Source organism: Phaenicophaeus curvirostris, chromosome 18 (genome assembly GCF_032191515.1).
Source record: "Phaenicophaeus curvirostris isolate KB17595 chromosome 18, BPBGC_Pcur_1.0, whole genome shotgun sequence".
NCBI lineage: Eukaryota > Metazoa > Chordata > Aves > Cuculiformes > Cuculidae > Phaenicophaeus > Phaenicophaeus curvirostris.
In genome coordinates, this window is record NC_091409.1 from 13,160,612 (window position 1) to 13,177,965 (window position 17,354).

Below are 17,354 nucleotides of genomic sequence, written 5' to 3' on the forward strand. Positions count from 1 at the left end.
GCAGGGCTTTGTTTGCAGCAGTGCTCTCCTGTGCGGGCACAGCTCTCCCTGGCAGATCCTGTGTGCTGTGAGGATCGCTTGGTTGCTCTGGGTGTTTGTGCTCTGCTCGCAAGGAGCTCTTTCATTGCCACAACAACAGCAGCATTTAATATATGAAATGGGCCTGTGGCTCTTTCTTCTCTGAAAGAACTCAGCTGCGACCAGTTCTTGCTCTACCAAAATGTAACAGTGCTTGGTGCAGCCGTTACAGAGGTCTCTGGAAGATGGAGAGAACAAAGAAATAAGCACTCTTGCCTTTAGGAAGATGTACACTGCAGGTCTTGCTGCCCCTGCCAGCCCCAAGGCCCAGATGCAGCAGCCCTAAGCTCTGCCCTACCCGGTGCCCCAGGAGCAGGGCTCTGTGTGTCCTAAGCCTGGTCCTCCTGCCTGAAAAGGACATGTGGCATCTCGTATCTATAGTAAAAATCTCTTTGTTTTTTTTTTTTTTGCAGTCAGAGAAAAAATCGGACCGATAGCAACACCCGATTACATCCAGTATGCCCCCAGCCTGCCCAAAACTCGCTCAGGTAAGGGGCTCGGCAGCAGCGCTGGGGAGGACGGAGTCACTCTGCCCTCAATTGTGTGTCCGGGGCCACTCAGTCAGGGGTGGGGGGCAGCCTCAGAGGATGCTGCAGGTCTAGACACTCCCTGTGCCCACTAAGGATACTGAAGAGATCCTGACTCCTGCTTTATTTCCTGGTTGTCATTACAGGAAAGATTACCAGACGGATATTAAGGAAGATTGCCAAAAATGACCAAGACCTGGGGGATATCTCCACCTTGGCAAACCCGGGCATCATAAAACATCTTTTCAACAGCAGATGTGACACTAAACAGTAGCAGCAAGGCCTGTCCCTGCTGAGCAGAACTGTAGCAGCAGGGGTGTCCTGAGAGCGGGGCCCCTGAATACCCCTGCTCTGCCCTGGGAAGGAAACCTTCACCTCTTGAATTGAATGTACAGACATTAGGGATGAGGAAGAGGCTGGCTCTGGACTGGCTGCCCCTCACGAGCGTGTCCATGCCCTGGAGGAACGTGTGTATCGTGTTCCAGATGGGTGTTGCACAGCTGAAGTTCAGCCTCACGCACACGACAAGGGACTCTTCCTCCTCCCGTTTCAGCACCTCGTTCTTGATTTTTAATTTTTGGGGGGATGGGGTGGTTAATTAAGTTGATAGGATGGAGGGGGCCTGGCACCTTGCGCACAGGGGGAAGGAACTTTGCGGGGTGGAGGGGAAGTGCTGCTGGAGTTACCCAACGCAGGCAGGCAAGAGAGGTTCTTCTGCCACAGCCCACACGCCAGCTAGGCTTCCTTTTCAACTTGGAGTGTGCAGAACTTAAAACCACCCTCCCATCACAACTGTGTAGCTGGGCTCTAGTCTTGTGTCCACCGTCCTAGCCCGCAGAGGTCCCCTGGCCTGAAAGGGAGCAGCACAAGGCTCACAGGAGCTCTGTGCTTTAAACAGGTTTTATTGAGCTGTGTGGTGCCAGCTGGTGCATTTTTCCTTTTCCAGTGTCCTTCATGGACATGGCGGGGAGCAGTGTCTCTGAGGAAATGTCTCTGACGTGCTCCGTGCAGCGCTGCTTCCACCCACTCGTGGCAGAACCCCCAGGCTGCACAGCTCGGTGCTCCTGTCAAGGCCTGGGGTGGGAGTGAGTGCTGTTCATCCAAAGGATGGAGGGAAAATAAAGCCCTGCAGGGGCCCTTTCCCCTGGCAGGCAAATCCGGCACAGGGTTATAGTGCAGCACCACCACCATGGCAACAAAGCAACCCCGGCAGGGAGCGCCGCTGTGGTCCTGGATGAGATTTTCTCATCAGGAAAACCACAGTGGAAGCTGTTTAAAGTTAGCTTTTGCTTAAATCTGACATGGCTTTGTGATGATGAGAGGGGAAAAAAACAATCCCAAAACCTCCAGTCCTGCACATCATGAGGGTGCTGCCAAAGCCATCCTGCTCCAAATGAACTACCTTTACCTCCAGCCCGCCATTGGGCTGGGAGATACCTCCTTTGTGATCTCTATGAAAACTGCATGTGAGCTGTTTGATTTTGCACTTAAACCAAAGGAGAAACGGGCTTTAAAACTTGCTCCAGCTGCTGTTTTGGTGAGCGCCAGCATTCAGGATTTACCTGCAAGCTGAGCTGAAGAGGATGAGGCAGCTGCCTCAGGCTGGTTGCTCAGGGTGAGCACGGCAGGTGCTCTGCTTGGGTTGTTGTCCCAAGTCCCAAGCCTCATTTCTTACCTGCTGCTCTCACTGGTGTGGCAGTTGCCTGTGATCTAGAACCTCAGCGCGTGCCAGTGTCCCACGCACACCCCGCAGCTCCATACCACTGGATTGTGCCCCTTGCCTTGACCAGGGCTCCTACATCATCCCTCCTCCTCTCTTACCTTTATCTGCTCTGTATTTTTGGCTGGGAACAGCTAGAATTTTATGCAAAATGGAATATAAATCATGGAAACAAAATGGAAACGGGCTCAGAGTGTGTGTGGGGGTTGTAGGTGCTGGTCTGGGGGAGATGGGGTTAGAAAAGACCCACTGGATCATAGAGTCCAACCATTCTCATCAATCACTAAACCATGTCCCTCAGCACCTCATCCACTTGTCTCTTAAACCCCTCCAGGGAAGGTGACTCAACCCCCTCCTTGGGCAGGCTGTTCCAGTGCCCAGTGACCCTTTCCGTGAAATATTTTTTCCTAATGTCCAGCCTAAACCTCCCCTGGTGGAGCTTGAGGCCATTCCCTCTCGTCCTGTCCCCTGTCACTTGGGAGAAGAGCCCAGCTCCCTCCTCTCCACAACCTCCTTTCAGGTAGTTGTAGAGAGCAATGAGGTCTCCCCTCAGCCTCCTCTTCTCCAGGCTAAACACCCCCAGCTCTCTCAGCCGTTCCTCATAAGGCCTGTTCTCCAGCCCCCTCACCAGCTCCGTTGCTCTTCTCTGGACTCACTCCAGAGCCTCAACATCCTTCTTGTGGTGAGGGGCCCAGAACTGAACACAGGATTCCAGGAGCAGTCTCACCAGTGCCGAGTACAGAGGGAGAATAACCTCCCTGGACCTGCTGGCCACGCCGTTTCTGATCCAAGCCAAGATGCCATTGGCCTTCTTGGCCCCCTTGGCCACTGCTGGCTCAATGGGCCAGGGAGGAGGCAAATCCCTCCCCTTCGCACTGCATCTCAGACAGAACCGGCACAAGAACAGTTCGGATTGCACGTACACTTTAATCTCAGGCTGGGGCAATCAACCCCCAGTGAAACACCCAGGGATCAGGGACTCGGTCACGCTTACAGCTTGGAGCTCTCTCCGATGTGAATGATGGATGATTGCAGCACGCAGTGTTGGCGTCACCACACAGCAACAGCGGCAACGCGCCTGGCAGGGTGCGGGTCTGGCAGTCAGCACGTTCAGCCTTCAGGAACACTGGCTTTACGCTGCTTCTTTCCAGCGTCACTAAAAGGGCAGAGCTGAGGCTCCCAGAAAGGTGCATCTTTCATGGTTCCCCTTGAACAGCTTGGCTGAGGAGGAAGAGGGGCTGAAGGAAGAGGCACAAGCCCTTGGGAAGGAGAACCCACGCTCCCCCCCGGCCTCCATCGGTGCTGGTCCCAAGTGAAGCCCCTGGCAGCCAGGACTACGGCTGCTCAGCTTCTCCTACAATTCCTTTGCTCCCTCACCACAAAGCTCCCCGTCTCAGCCCACCCCCCATCCCAGCAGGACCATTACAGAGGTTGGGGCACCCTGACCTGGTCTTGGGCTGTATGTGCCACAGCAGAGCAGGCAGAAGGTGCTCAGTGCATGGTGTGCAGTGGGAGGCACTGGCACAAGCCCTCGGGGATGGAGTTGGGGTTTATTGGCACGCTGGCTGTGACACAAGGCTCCACTCCACCCTCACGCTGGGATCTTCCACCATCGCTGAGGGATTCTTACACCAACCCACGGGGATCTGTGGCCAAGGCTGCAGGAGGCCACAGGAGGAGGTGCGGCCCTTCTACAGGGAGAGCAGGGCACACCTGATGCATTTTTGCATACCTGCCTGCCTCCTGTAGCAGAGAGGCACTATTGGGGATCAGCATCCAGTCAGAGCAAAGAGGAAGCAGGCAAAGCAAGAGGCCTTTGGGCAAATTACAGCGGGGCTGCTGTCCCTTGCGCAGGACCTGAAGATCCTCAGGCACAGTGAAATGTAGAAATTGAGGCAGCAGCACCTGAGCGAGGGCTGGAGAGGCCCTGGGCAGATGGAGCAGACTCCCCTCTAACCTGGAAAGCACTGAGGCACCAGGCCACAGCTCCCACAGCTGAAGGCAGTCGCACAACCATCTCTCTCCTGCCGTTCTCCAGGCTTTGGGTTTGTGTGTCTCCAGAAATAATGCAGCATCAAGGAGCGTGAAACTGGGAAGAGCAGGAGCGCCTGGCGTGGCACCCCTCAAGGAACAACCAGACACATCTGGGATGCACACAGGGCAAGCAGAGCCAGAAGTCCCTTCTTCCTGCAGGAGGAAGCAATTGTAGTGGAGGAGCTGAGGCTGGCACGCAGGCCGTGTGAGCAGTTGTGTCCTCACAGTCCCTCCTCCTGGTCCCCAGCAATCAGACTTTGGTAAGCGCAGCCTCCGGAGAACGTCCCTGTGGCAGATCAGCTCTCAGGGCAGCAGAGGCAGGCGGGCGGGACGGGGCATCGCCTGCTCACACCAAGTAAGGTGTGTCCAGCACGGCCACGCCAGCTGCCACTCCACCATCCGTGTGCTCGATCGCCTTCGTCCGCAGGAGGTGACCGGCAGCTTTGTTCATCACCATCTCCTTGCCCTGCCTGCAAAGAAAACGGCACGTGAGCACCTGCAGACCAGAAAGCTTACAGCACTTCAACCATCTCAGATAATTTAACTCCTGTTGCTTGTCACAGCCCCGGCGCAGGGCAGGTAATGGGTATGTAGAAGCCCCCAGGCGAATGCAGAGGTCTCAGCTCTCTGTGGACAGCGGAGCTGTGCCCATTTTGTCCCTGCCAGCAACACTGCCCTTTCTCAGCAGGGCCATTTCGGTCATTTGTTTCTAAAATTGTACCAGGACTTCAATTTATAAGCTCTGGAAACATTTCTATGGGCCTAAAAGCTACTAGACAAAAGCAGCAGTTATTTAGGGTTGAACACAGCCACATTTCAGATATTTCAGAGATCACTAGGGCTTTGGAGAAGTATGTGGCTGTGTCCACATCCCAAGAAGTGCCTCCAGAAATCAGGGATGAGACACACCAGTTCCATGTGGCTGTTACACCAGTAACCACCAGCGCTAGCTCTGCAGTTTTTCAACACCTCAGCTGGCAGCAGGTACAGAGCAGCAGTTCAGCGCCTGCTCCAAGAGCTGCAAACAGGAGCAGAGACTCAACAGGCACCTCTGTCCCCTGGACCTTCTCCCCAGAGATATCTGCCCTGCAGAGGGGAAAAAACTCCCAGCCCAAGTGCCCACTGGCACAGGTAACCACCCCATAACACAAGCACATTTCTCACCTGACGTAGACACCAAAAATACCGAGCTCCGAGATACACTCAGATGCTTGCAGGGGGCTGTGAGCCCTCAGCAAGTAATTAATTGCTGGCCGTGGTTTGATCTTATCCATCAAGATGTAGGCGGTTCGCTCAGGGCTGTCTCTGATCTTCTCCAGAACCTGCCTGAGCTCTTCACCATACAGGTTGTTCCCTGGCAAAAAAAACAACCCAGCAGGTCAAGCAGAGCAGAATTTGTTGGCTCCAGCAGCCCAAAGAGACCCAGCCTTGGCCTCTTCACACCCCAGTGCTGGGCCTAGGGAGCTCCTCTAGGAGCAGCACAACCTTACTGCCATGACTAGCGCCCACGGCTACAAGTGGCTACCAAGCACGGCACCTCCTCTCCCTCAGCACAGAACCAAGAACCATCCAGAGCTCCTGGATACAGTATGACCTGCAATAAAAACCCACACAGAGCCACTCCAGCTCATACCTCCACCTTCTCGCTGCGGCTTCAGCACAAACCGGTCGGGGTCAGCGATAGCTGCAGCAACCATCCTGTCACCCTCTTCACCCTGGCAGCAAGGGATGGCAGGAGCAAAGCATGAGAGAGGAGCAGGGGCTCTTAGCAGGATCAACTGCTCCCCCAAGGCCACAACAAAGCCCTTATTTTCTCAACCAAAGAGAAACATCATGCAGGCCAAGCACCGGGCTGCACATTTGTTTCCACTCCAGCCCCGTTCACACTCACCACGTCCAGGGAATAGAGTCCAGCAAACGTTGCTCTTATCCGAGCAATAGCCTCGGCACGGCCCGGCAGCAATCGCTCCAGCGTCCCTGGCTGGCTCAGCTCCTGCTGGACCTTCTTGGTGCCTGCGAGTTGGGTAGCAATGTCAGGGCACTTCACTGCCCTTGATCTCTCCAGCAACAACCGTGCTTCCCAGTTCTGAGATGGAAAGAGAGCAACCATCCAGTGAGAAAGGGAAAAAAAAAAGAAAGGAAAAAAGATGTTTTTCTCCACTCTGTTCATTTATTGACATGTGATTCGCCTCCTCTCTGCCTGCCTGGCAGGGATGGCAGGTGGGACTAGCACTGCAGAGGCAAGCAGACACGTGTACATGGATTCCCCACCTCTAGAAACAGCACAGCCAGGTTAGCCCACAGCCTTTACAATCGCTCCCTCCCTCCCTGGCTTGTCCAGTGCTGCCACCTCCCGACAACAGCAAGACTGGTCTGTGCTATCGTTACCTGCAGCCACGCAGTCCTAGCAGAGGACAGAAATTTATCTATAGATCAAGTCTAAACCCTTTAAGGAGGTGCTAAAACCGGGTTAACCCGTACAGCATGGAAGCAATGTGGTGCTGCGGTAAGAGGCCACCACCTGAGTGGTTACTGGAGAAGAAAGCCACTCATTTTTCTTGTGCAAGCACCAGGGACACCCACATGCCCTGCAGTCACAGCTTCCCAACACCATCAGCCGCGCTGGACAGGACTAACCCCATCCAGGACAGGAGAGATGCCCCTGGGATCACAGGGCATTTCAAACCTGGTGGGAAAGGCCACATTCGAGAAGTGGGTGGCTTCTTGGAGCAGAGCCCTGGGTACTGACCTGCTGGTCGTAGTTGGTTGGCATGTAGCCCTCTCGGTAGTACACCACCGCTACCTCCTGGCCGTCACTGCAACAGAGACAGGAGCATTCACACAACAGCTCAGCTCCTGCCCACCTCTGCCCAAACCACTCCAGCACCGAGGGGTCTGGCGAGCAACACATTACAGCATCTGCCCCTTCTCCTTGGTCTGTTCAGCTCCTGGCTGGCTCTGCTGGAGAAATCCGAGGACTGCAAGCCCTGGCTCCTCTCCACTGAGCCCCAGCAGGCTTGTCCTGCCTGTCCTGAGACACAGGGAACTGACACCTGGCCTCTTCCATAACCAAAGTCTCAATAATTCACGCACCCAGCCCAGCAGGGAGGTGAGAACCTATTTTTTCAGTAGCTTTTGCCACTGAGAGCCAGGCCTAGGGGATTCTGGAAGCTGGGAGGAAATGGGTCTTCCCTCGATGGCCACACAAGGCAGAACACCAAACTCAACATGCCCAGGCACCAAACCACCCTGCCAGGGCCGTCGGTGTGTACACAGCACCACACACCCAAGCTTTGACCACACAAATTGTGCCATGGCCAGCAAAAGCAGCATAGAAAGTGCTTGCAGCCAGGCAGCCAAATGGCCAAGGCATTCGTCAGTAAGAGGAGAGGATGCTCTGGAGGAAGTACAGTGGATATGCTTTTCCCTCAACTGTCTGGCGATGACAAATGTATTTGTTAATTAAATGCAGCAGAGGCACCAAAGGTCAAACCATGGAAAAGTCAGCCTAGCTACAGAATAAACATTGGCGTGAAACCGTATAGTTTTTTAGGTCTGTGCAGCTCCAAGCACATTACCCGGGAAAGAGGACAAACATCACACTTGGGACCAACTGACAGGACTCGGAGTCTGTGACCCGCGAGTCCCAGCCTCTACGGGGAGCAAGCAAGATGATGAGAGCATTCAAACCCAGCAGAAACCACACAGACATGTAACGCTTCCTCCTCTAGGACTGATAACCCAGCCCAACTCCCGCTAGCAGAGCCTCATGTGAACATTAGACAGGAAATGTCATTGTGGAAGCCTCTGAAATAGCCAGGACTTCTCAGAGCAGATGTATGGGGAGGAAATAAAAATCCCACAGAGCTCTGAAGGCTGTGGCTTGAAGGAAGGAAATTATCTTTTCAGCTGTAAGGGAGTCGATGTGCGTATGCCAAATCTCACCAGAGTGAAAACAAGATTGTTTCAGCTCCAAGGGGAAGCAGCAGCCTGAAGCATGGAAGAGAGCTGCTTTCTCAGCAAGTCACTGTTTACACTCAAAGCATACCACCAGCTCTGGTTGAAAATTCCCATTTACAGCCCTGTGTGCCCAACACCCAGCCAGGAACGCGCACCTTGGCTCATACTCACATATACAGCCTCTTAGCATCATCCAGAGACCCCTTTTCAAACACATCTCTGAAGCGCTTCCGGATGACACGAATATTCCTGTGAAGAGAGGAGCAGGAGAGTCACCAGGCTGGGGACAGTCACTCGATCACAGGTGGAACTGGTGCCTCCTTCACCTTGCAGGCTCCTCCACCTCAGGCTTTGTCCTACGGAGCCAGACGAATCCTACAGGCTGAAATAGCTCCTGGTTTTAGCACCCATCCTATGTTTCCAGCCTGCATACTGTAGGAAGCAGAACATGTGTCTGAACACCCTGCATTTCTCAAAACGCACCTTTCACCTCTGAAAGTATTTCTAAGAGAAGTCACTGTTTTGGGTGTTTTATCCCTACACAATAGATTTACTTGCTGTTGGCTTCAAAGCCAAGAGCTGCAGACAGATGAGTGATTTCCTGCATGTTTTACCTCCTCCAGGCTTTACAACCTCTCCTCCACACAGCGGCAGTGTGGGCTACGTGATCATCACACACCTCCCATTGCTCCAACCAGTCTCAGGGCTAAACCCCACCCTAATACCTCCTTCTCCCCAGTCCTTCGCTCCGCTGCCGCCTTGCTTACTCTGCCCAGATCACACAACGGGTTTGAAATTTCATTAATTAAGCTTTTATGGAATACCCTGGGCTCAATTCCAAGTCAGAGAGAAAGCACGACCCCCATTAACCCTGCTCTGCTCCTTATTGTCTCATCTAAGAGACCTGGCCCACAGCAAAGTTACTGCTGGCGCAGCTCTGAGGAGGCACAAAATCAGCAAGGAATCAGCCCTGGAGACCAGAGGCTTTGACGGCTGCTGGTATTTCCAGTGAGGAGCTGCTTTGGGAGGTTGGTGTGAAGACAAAGGTGGGCGCTGAGGCTAGGAGGGAGGCCACCGAAGGAATGCTGAAGGCAGCTGCCTAACAAACTACAGAGATAAGCCCAAGATAAAGGCTGCCCTGTACATACCAAGCTATGCCCTCTCCAGTCCTCCAAAATAAGAAACGTTTCGACTTTACTAGGTGACAAAGTAAAAAGAAAACAAATTCTGCACACCCCCATCTTTCCCTTACCTGCTCCTATGCTCTCCAACCACTCCATGCCCACTGGAGACCCTGGAGACACCCCACAAGCTGCCGCGAGGGCAACATCACAACCCAGCTGCAATTCCTTCTGCTTCCCTTTTCCAAAATTGCACCACTTCCTTTCCCATCCCAAGAAAATTCAACTTTTACCTGTTCCAAAGCTCATTTTCTACGCATCGCTGATCAAAAATGTTCCTTTGGATTTCCTCCACCAGAAACATCACCACAGCACTGGAAGAGATGCCAAGGACATCCTTAAACTCAGAAACACTCCACACGCACACCAGATCACCAACTTTTGATGTCTGTGATTCAGGCTTCCTGCACTGCTCCTGCTTGTTTTCTCCAGCGTTTCTGAGGGTCAGCATGCAGAGAGCAGCACTGATGCTGCGTCACTGCCAAACTGGTGCAGGGCATAAGTGCAAAGGGAAAAGTCAGGAGGAAAGCAAGGTCTGTGCAAAGTTGTTGAAACACACAACTCCTCTGCACATCCCTGCTTTGTGTCACAGCAGCCTTGTGCGCCAAGACAACCACACTGCTCTTCCCTGGGTGCCACAGGCTTTCTAACATCAGCTTGTCTAGCAAACAGGCATCTTTCAGAATGCACAACTCCAAATGCTACAGAGAGATAAGACCAGCCTGTAGCACCTCCTTTCTCCTTACCTTGGCGAGCCGTAGAGCTCCCAGGCTTTCGCAATCCCCAAGGCAAGCCCTTTGGATGGGTTGTTGGGCAGCAGGCGTGATGCCTCCTGAAACTTTCCCAGCACTTTCAACACTCGCCTGGGCAATAAAAAAACAAATATAAGTCACAACAGCCCCCAAATGGACCTAGGGAGCAGGAGCCTGGAGAGCACGCAAGAACAAGGAGCACAGCAGGCCATGCGGTACAGCTGCTGCAGTGCCTGGCAGCACAGCCCAGAGATGCTCTCTTACCCGTGGACAGCCACAGTGCGGGAGGTGAGGCCTCCAAAGCTGGCAGCAATGGTGTTTATCTCTATCTGCTTCAGAGCCGGTGTGCTATCCACCCCACAGTCAAACATGTAATCAGAGCGGTTTATGCCTAAAAACACAGACTGAAACAGAGGGGAGGTGAAGTGGGTTCCTTTGTTGCCTTTAAGTGCAAATCCCTCTGACAACCTCACTTCAAAGTCCACCTGGAGCAGAGCCAATCACCTTCATTTTGATAAACCCCCCTGCAAGATGTGCCCATGGGTGTCTTGGCCCTTGCTCAGACCCCACAGCTCTCCTCAGGACTCCGGGGGAGTCAGCAACACGCGTGAGAAGAGGAGCTTCTGCAGGGACAGCCTGTCTGGCACAGGTCCCAACACAGCACACATCCTTGTGTGCTCCCAGGGGTCCCAGAGGACAAAGATAAACCATATTAAATCCTCCCAGTCAAGGCCTGACCGCTTCCAGCAGCACTAACCAGCGGGCATGACCGTCAAACAGGGCAAGGTCTGGAGCTCACAGGCTGTAACCGAGACATCAGAGCGTAGGCAGTGACTGGCCTGACTACAGACAGTTCAAAGCTCACAGTAGCAAGCAAGCCTGCAGGCAGAGACCAGGCAATCCCACCACGATGCAAAGGGGCACAGCTGCCAGCCCCTGGGGTCTCCTGCCAAGGTACCTGAGCCAGGCCTTCCTCCAACACTTGCATGTGGATTCTGAAGAGCTGAGCTGTGAAGTCATCTACCTTGATGGTGCTAGAGAGAAAGAAAGACCAGATCAGCCCCTTACACTGTCACAGAGGAAGAAGAAAATTAATTGCTCCCCAGAAAAAAAAAAACTTTCCCAGGGATGTTCTCCAGCACAAACAGCAGGGCTGTGGCTGGACCAAGTCCTACAGGATGGGTAAGCATCTCACCATGAATGCACCCTTCATCAATGGCCACAGTGCATAACTGGAGGTGCTGGAGCACCTCCCACACAAGTGCAGGCTGAGGGAGTTGGGGTTGTTCAGCCTGGAGAAGAAAAAGCTCTGGAGAGATCTTAGAACAGCTTCCAGTACTGAAAGGGGCTCCAGGAAAGCTAGGGAGAGGCTCTTGATGAGGGAGTACAGGGACAGGATGAGGGGGGATGGTTTTAAGCTAAAAGAGGGGAGATTGAGATGAGATCTCAGGAAAAAATGTTTTGCTGTGAGGGTGGGGAGTCCCTGGCCCAGGTTGCCCAGAGCAGTGGTGGCTGCCCCATCCCTGGAGGTGTTCCAGGCCAGGCTGGATGGGGCTTGGAGCAAGTGGATCCAGTGGAAGGTGTCCCTGCCCATGGCAGCAGGGGGGGAACTAGATGAGTTTTAAGGTCCCTTCCAACCCAAACCATTCTAGGATTCTATGAGATCCAGTTTGCTCAGCACAGCCACTCCACAAAAAGCAGCTGACTTTCATTTCCAGGACAAAGAGACAGGACAAGCAAAAGCAAAGCAGTGCTGCAGAATTCTGCAGACAGAGGAAAGGAATCAGATTCCCCTCTGTGCCTGCACAAACAGCTCGTAGCAGAAGCCTGACAAGCTTCCCCAAATTCCCCCTGCCCTGTTAGGCTCCAAAACCCAAACACTGTGGTGCCAACTGCTTCAGTGGCCCTGCAGGTCTGGCTTTTCTTCCACGGTCCACATTCCTGAGGCAACTGCGAGCAGCACCTCTAAGGAGCTGCCTGGACCCTGCACAGTAGGCAGCACAGGGCAGGTACACAAGCCCCAGGTGCTGTGCTCCTTAACCACAGGTATAAACACGCCTCCACAAGCCCTGGTTGCAGTCAGCTTTGGAACAGGCGCAAGCATAAAAAGAGCTCTGAGGGGTCAGGATTCAGCCAAACAAGAACGATGCTGGAAAATAGTCTCCTTTGCTCTGTCCCGGTGACAGAGAGCAGCACCTGAGCAGACTGACAGCACAGAATGAGCAGCAGGAAGGGGAATGGGTTTTGTGGAGGCCACAGTCAGGGACAGTCACCCCAGCACAGGGCAATAGCTCTAGATAAATCCAGTACTGCTCATGAGCCAGAGCTAACCAGGCCTCCAGCACCCCGGGTCCACAGGTCGCCATCCTGGCATGGCTGGGAAAGCAGGGCACACAGGGTGACTGATCATGTTCTACAGAGAGAAACAACATCTTCATAACTGCAGGCAGACAGCAGAGCTGGTGATTATCAGACAGCCACAGGCAGATGCAAAACCAGACGAAAACCGACTGCTCAATCTAGGACTCGGTGAAGCCTCTAACAATTTGAACAAGCTCATAAGTAAGAATTCACAAGCTTGAAACAGCGGCAAAATTGAAGTCATTGCAGGGAGTCAACTCTTGGCCACTTGTCCCATCTTCTGAGGTCCAAGGAGGCCTCAAAACACAGAGACTTGATGGAATTTAGTCTGAGGGCAAGCAGTACAGCAGAGAGATCCTGCAGAGGACAGGAATGCCTGCCTCAGCTTGAAGGACATGAATGGTTGGAAGGTAGGAATGCCTGAAGGGTGATAAATAGTTCACATTTAAAATATTTCATTAAAATGCAACATGAAAGAAAGTTACCTGGCCAGAGTCTGCTCCAGGAATTCTTTGCTTTGGCTAATGGCATCCACCAGCAGGTTAAAATCTTGCTGAACAGCATATGCTTGTTCAAACAGGGCACTTGGTACCACAGAGGGGAGCAGCGTGAAGGGAGCATAATTCACCACCTGCAAAGAAGAATGTGGAGCAGGGAAGTCAGGTCTCAACACAAGAGGGCTGGAAACCCACGCTGGACCATGGAGCCTGAGTGGGGCTGAAGAGGCACTTCCTGTGCTTGGCTGAAGGCTGAAGCCAACCCCAGACCCTTTCGGTACACCACAGGGCCTCAGCCCTGCTGACCCCTGACTTCTGAGAGCTTTGCTTTACAAGCTCTCTGCAGGACACTGTGGAGGCAGGAGTAGCTGCTCCAGAGCTCCAGCTGGGCTGAGTGGTTCACTCTGAAGATGCTTTGTTTCTACCTTAACTGGAGATTATTGTCTCCAAAATGCTTTGGCTTCAGAAGAAAGGTGAATTTGCCAGTATTGGGTTTTGGTCATCAAGAGTCACTTCCTTTGATCCTTTCTTACCAAGTCACAGAGATGACTCTGGACCCCGGCTCATCCCCCAGCTCAGGCTCAGAGCCACCTTCAAAGTCAAAGCATTGCAACAGAGAGGAGTTCCCAATTCACTTTGATTTTTATAGGAACCAAGGGACTGGAGCATCTCTGTTACAAGAAAGGGCTGAGAGACCTGGGTATGTTTAGCCTGCAGAAGGCTGAGAGGGGATCTCATCAATGCTGATCAATATCTAAAGGGCAGGGGTCGGGAGCATGGGGCCAGACTCTTCTTGACATTACCCAGCAACAGGACAAGGAGTACTGCGCACAAACTGGAGCATGCGAAGTTCCACCTGAACATGAGGAAAAACTTCCTTCCTGTGAGGGTGCCACAGCACTGGAACGGGCCGCCCAGGGAGGGTGTGGAGTCTCCTTCTCTGGAGAGATTCAAACCCTGCCAGGATGCGCTACTGTGCAACCTGGTGGAGGTGACCCTGATTTAGAGAGGGCTGGATTGGATGAGCTCCAGAGGGACCTTCCAACCCCAACCATCCTGTGATTCTGTGACACCAGCAGTCTGCTTGACCTTTCCTCCTAGGCTCCCTCTTCCTCTCACCCTCTGAGATTCCCTCAGAGCCCTGGCCTGACCATGCGCCTGTCATCAAGAAGTACCCCCCATGGTGGAGGCCTCCCTTCTTGCAGCTCTGCCAGCTCCAAGCACAGCATGCTGCTTGCCCTCAAGCTCCTCAGGGACCCTGTTGTGTCCCACCCCTCTTGCACAGAGCTACATCCTCCTCCGAGACCCCTTGCGGCCTCCCACTCCAACAGCCTGAGTGCCCATCAGTGCCTCCACCCAATCCAACTGCCAGAGCTTCACAGGCAGTAATTCCACTGATTGGCCACCCTTGCCTCCAGCATGGAGCAAAGGCTGAGTTGTAGCTGGGAGCACACGAAAAAAGATGCTCCGCTGGTTCAAAGGATCATACAAGTGATGCGAGGCTGGGAGAGGAACAAACTCCCACCAGCACACACAGAGGACTGCTGGGAGTTCCCCAAACCTTTCCAGACCTATTTCCTCCCTTCCTAAAAGGGGAATTGCTCCAAAGCTGTCCCCTGGGGAGATGCACTCCGCAGCAGGGTGAAGGGTAGGTCACAGCCCTCATGCTGGCTCTGCCCCAGCCAAGCGCTGGCTGCAGGCACGGCTCGGTGCGGGGTCCCCTTGCCACGCTGGGCACTCACGTCCGAGGCGTTGGGGCAGCCCTCAGTGCGCATCAGGACACCCTCCAGCAGTGCTGCATCCACCGCCACCACCGCCGCCTCCCGCAGCGCTTCCTCATCACGCAGGACGGCATCCCAGGACACGGCCATGCCCAGCACTGCAGAGGCAAAGCTGATACAAGTAGTTACTATTATAAAAATTGGAATATTTTTTATTTAAGCTAAAGTAGAGCTAAGTTTCATCTAACTAACTGTATTTTTTAAAAGTTAGACACGATGTCCAGGAAAAAATTCTTCACCAAAAGGGTTATTGGGAACTGGAACGGCTGCCCAGGGAGGTGGTGGAGTCACCATCACTGGAAGTCTTTAAAACATGGGTAAACACGGTGCTCAGGCATTTGGTTTAGTAGTGGACAGGTATGGTTGGGAAAGGTCTTTTCGATCCTAGCAAATCTATGATTCTATGATCTGTGCTGAACAGATGCATCTTATTCCATAATCACCTCTGTCTGCAGTCTTTCCCTATCTGAAACACAAGATCATACAGAGCGGGAGCCAGCTGCAAATTAGCAAGAGATTTGACTGTGATGAAGTTCATAATAACATCAAAATGAGTTCTTGGAAAGAAACAGAATATGCATAAGATTTCTGGGAAAATTTATACATAAGTGGGAAATATACTCTGTAACCAGGTCTTGTCTCACTGCAAATGATTGATGGAGATCACTCCCTCGTGTCACTCAGCCCTGATTACAGCTCTTGCTTTCTAAAACTCCAAAATAAGATTTAGATTAGACATTAGAAATTCTTCATGATGAGGGTGTGGAAATACTGGCAAAAAAGTCATGGCTGCCCCATCCCTGGAGGTGTTCAAGACCAGGTTGGATGGGGCTTTTATTACCCTGATCAGTGGCGGAGCAGGGTGGGCTTTAAGGTGCCTTGTGATTCAAACCATTCCAACCCAAACCATTCCCTAATTCTATGACAACTTCACAAAACAGGGACTCCTGTGGGAGCCAGCATAGAATCACCAGGTTGGAAAAGCCCTCTTAGATCATCGAGTCCAACCGTTCCTATCTGCCACTAAACCATGCCCTTGAGTACCTCATTTACCTATCTTTTAAACACCTCCAAGGAAGGTGACTCCACCACCTCCCTGGGCAGCCTCTGCCAGTGCCCAATAACCCTTTGGGTGAAAAATATTTTCCTGATGTCCAGTCTGAACACTGTCATGTGGGAGAAGAGCCCAGCTCCCTCCTCTCCACAACCTCCTTTCAGGTAGTTGGAGAGAGCAGTGAGGTCTCCCCTCAGCCTCCTCTTCTCCAGGCTAAAAAACCCCAGCTCCCTCAGCTGCTCCTTGTAACACTTGTTCTCCGACCCCTTCACCAGCTTCATTTTTCTTCCCACCATGGGGATGCTCAGTGGTGTCCATGATGGCTAAAAATGAGCCCAGGAACGCGGGAGAAGCAGCAGTGACAGGATCCCCCTGGCACCCCTTGCCCTTATTCCCATTGTTCATCAGTATAAATGGAACCACCACCCCCTCGCCCCATCCCTGGAGAAAAGGAGCTCTGGCCCAGGTTCCCAGAGCAGTGGTGGCTGCCCCATCCCTGGGGGTGTTCCAGGCCAGGTTGGATGGGGCTTGGAGCGACCGGATCCAGTGGGAGGTGTCGCTGGCGCTGGCAGGGGATGGAACTGGATGGGCTTTGAGGTCCCTTCCGACCCAAACCATTCCGTGATTCTATCATTTTCGGTGTCAGAGCACCGCTCGGAGCCCGGTCCCGAGTCCTCCCGGCCCCGCTGCCCCCTCTGAGCCCACCCCGAGCCCCTCTGGCCACGCTGCCACCCCTGCTCCTCCCCCGAGCCCCCGGCTCCCCCTCACCCCTCCGACCCCGACACCCCGCGCCCCAACCTGCTCCGCGCCGCTCGCGCCCCGCCCCGCGATTGGCCAGCGCGCCCGCCCCCGTCTCCCATTGGACAGCGCTCCCGCCTCGCGATTGGACAGAACTCCAGGCCCCGCTCCCCGATTGGGCGGCGCCTACGCCCTCGCCCCGCGATTGGACAGCTCCCCTCCCAAGCAGCCCTGTCCCCGCCCACTTCTCGTTGATTGGCAGCGCTGTCCGCCTGTCACGATGTGAGGGGGCGGGGCCAAGGCCTCTGGTTGGAGGCGGCGGCGGGAGGTCGGGGAGCGCTGTCATGGCGGAGGGGGGCGTGGGGGCGCTAAAGCAGCCTTGCAGAGAGGAGAATCCAGTCTTTCCCAGTGATCATTGAATTATGGAGTAGTTTGCGTTGAAAGAGACCTCAAAGCCCATCCAGGGACCTCAAAGCCCATCCAGTTCCAACCCCCCTGCCATGGGCAGGGACACCTCCCACTGGATCTGGTTGCTGCCAGGCGCATCCAGCCTGGCCTGGAACAGGGATGGGGCAGCCACAGCTTCCCTGGGCAGCCTGGGCCAGGGCCTCCCCACCCTCATAGTGAACAACGTCTTCCTGATGTCTAGTCTAAAGAAAAAAGGCGATGTA

The 17,354-nt window shown here is 53.7% G+C and overlaps 2 protein-coding genes across 4 annotated transcripts in view; one reads left to right on the top strand and one right to left on the bottom strand.

Moving 5' to 3' along the window:
* The window catches only part of ACSS2 (acyl-CoA synthetase short chain family member 2), a 35,332-nt gene extending 32,824 nt beyond the window's left edge, over positions 1-2,508 (top strand). For both annotated transcript variants that reach the window (XM_069871749.1, XM_069871750.1), the window contains 2 exons: positions 492-566; positions 752-2,508. In XM_069871749.1, the coding sequence (XP_069727850.1) occupies positions 492-566; positions 752-879 (203 nt within the window). In that variant the 3' untranslated portion in view covers positions 880-2,508. The remainder of the gene's footprint in view (positions 1-491; positions 567-751) is intronic.
* A 713-nt stretch (positions 2,509-3,221) lies between these two features.
* GSS (glutathione synthetase) lies at positions 3,222-16,768 on the bottom strand. 2 transcript variants are annotated; one of them, XM_069871765.1, is made up of 13 exons: positions 16,744-16,768; positions 14,853-15,003; positions 13,099-13,244; positions 11,211-11,286; positions 10,517-10,656; positions 10,247-10,363; positions 9,734-9,814; positions 8,491-8,568; positions 7,109-7,175; positions 6,251-6,445; positions 5,993-6,074; positions 5,524-5,713; positions 3,222-4,829 (listed from the first exon to the last, which is right to left on the bottom strand). In XM_069871765.1, exons 2-13 carry the CDS (start codon positions 14,979-14,981, stop codon positions 4,706-4,708), a joined length of 1,425 nt encoding a protein of 474 aa, XP_069727866.1. In that variant the 5' UTR covers positions 14,982-15,003; positions 16,744-16,768; the 3' UTR covers positions 3,222-4,705. The 2 variants fall into 2 exon arrangements, with proteins under 2 accessions (XP_069727866.1, XP_069727868.1); XM_069871767.1 differs by having other exon boundaries at positions 14,853-14,989; positions 16,744-16,761.
* Between the last annotated feature and the right edge of the window lie 586 nt (positions 16,769-17,354).

What these genes read in the sequence shown, in the direction of transcription:
- GSS (XM_069871765.1), bottom strand. Translation starts at nt 14,981, where the DNA reads ATGGCCGTGTCCTGGGATGCCGTCCTGCGTGATGAGGAAGCGCTGCGG. An exon ending in CTGGAGCAGACTCTGGCCAG is followed by an intron (nt 11,287 to 13,098) that starts GTAACTTTCTTT and finishes CTTTCTCTCTAG; the next exon opens with CACCATCAAGGTAGATGACT. An exon ending in GACTCTATTCCCTGGACGTG is followed by an intron (nt 6,075 to 6,250) that starts GTGAGTGTGAAC and finishes CCTTGCTGCCAG; the next exon opens with GGTGAAGAGGGTGACAGGAT.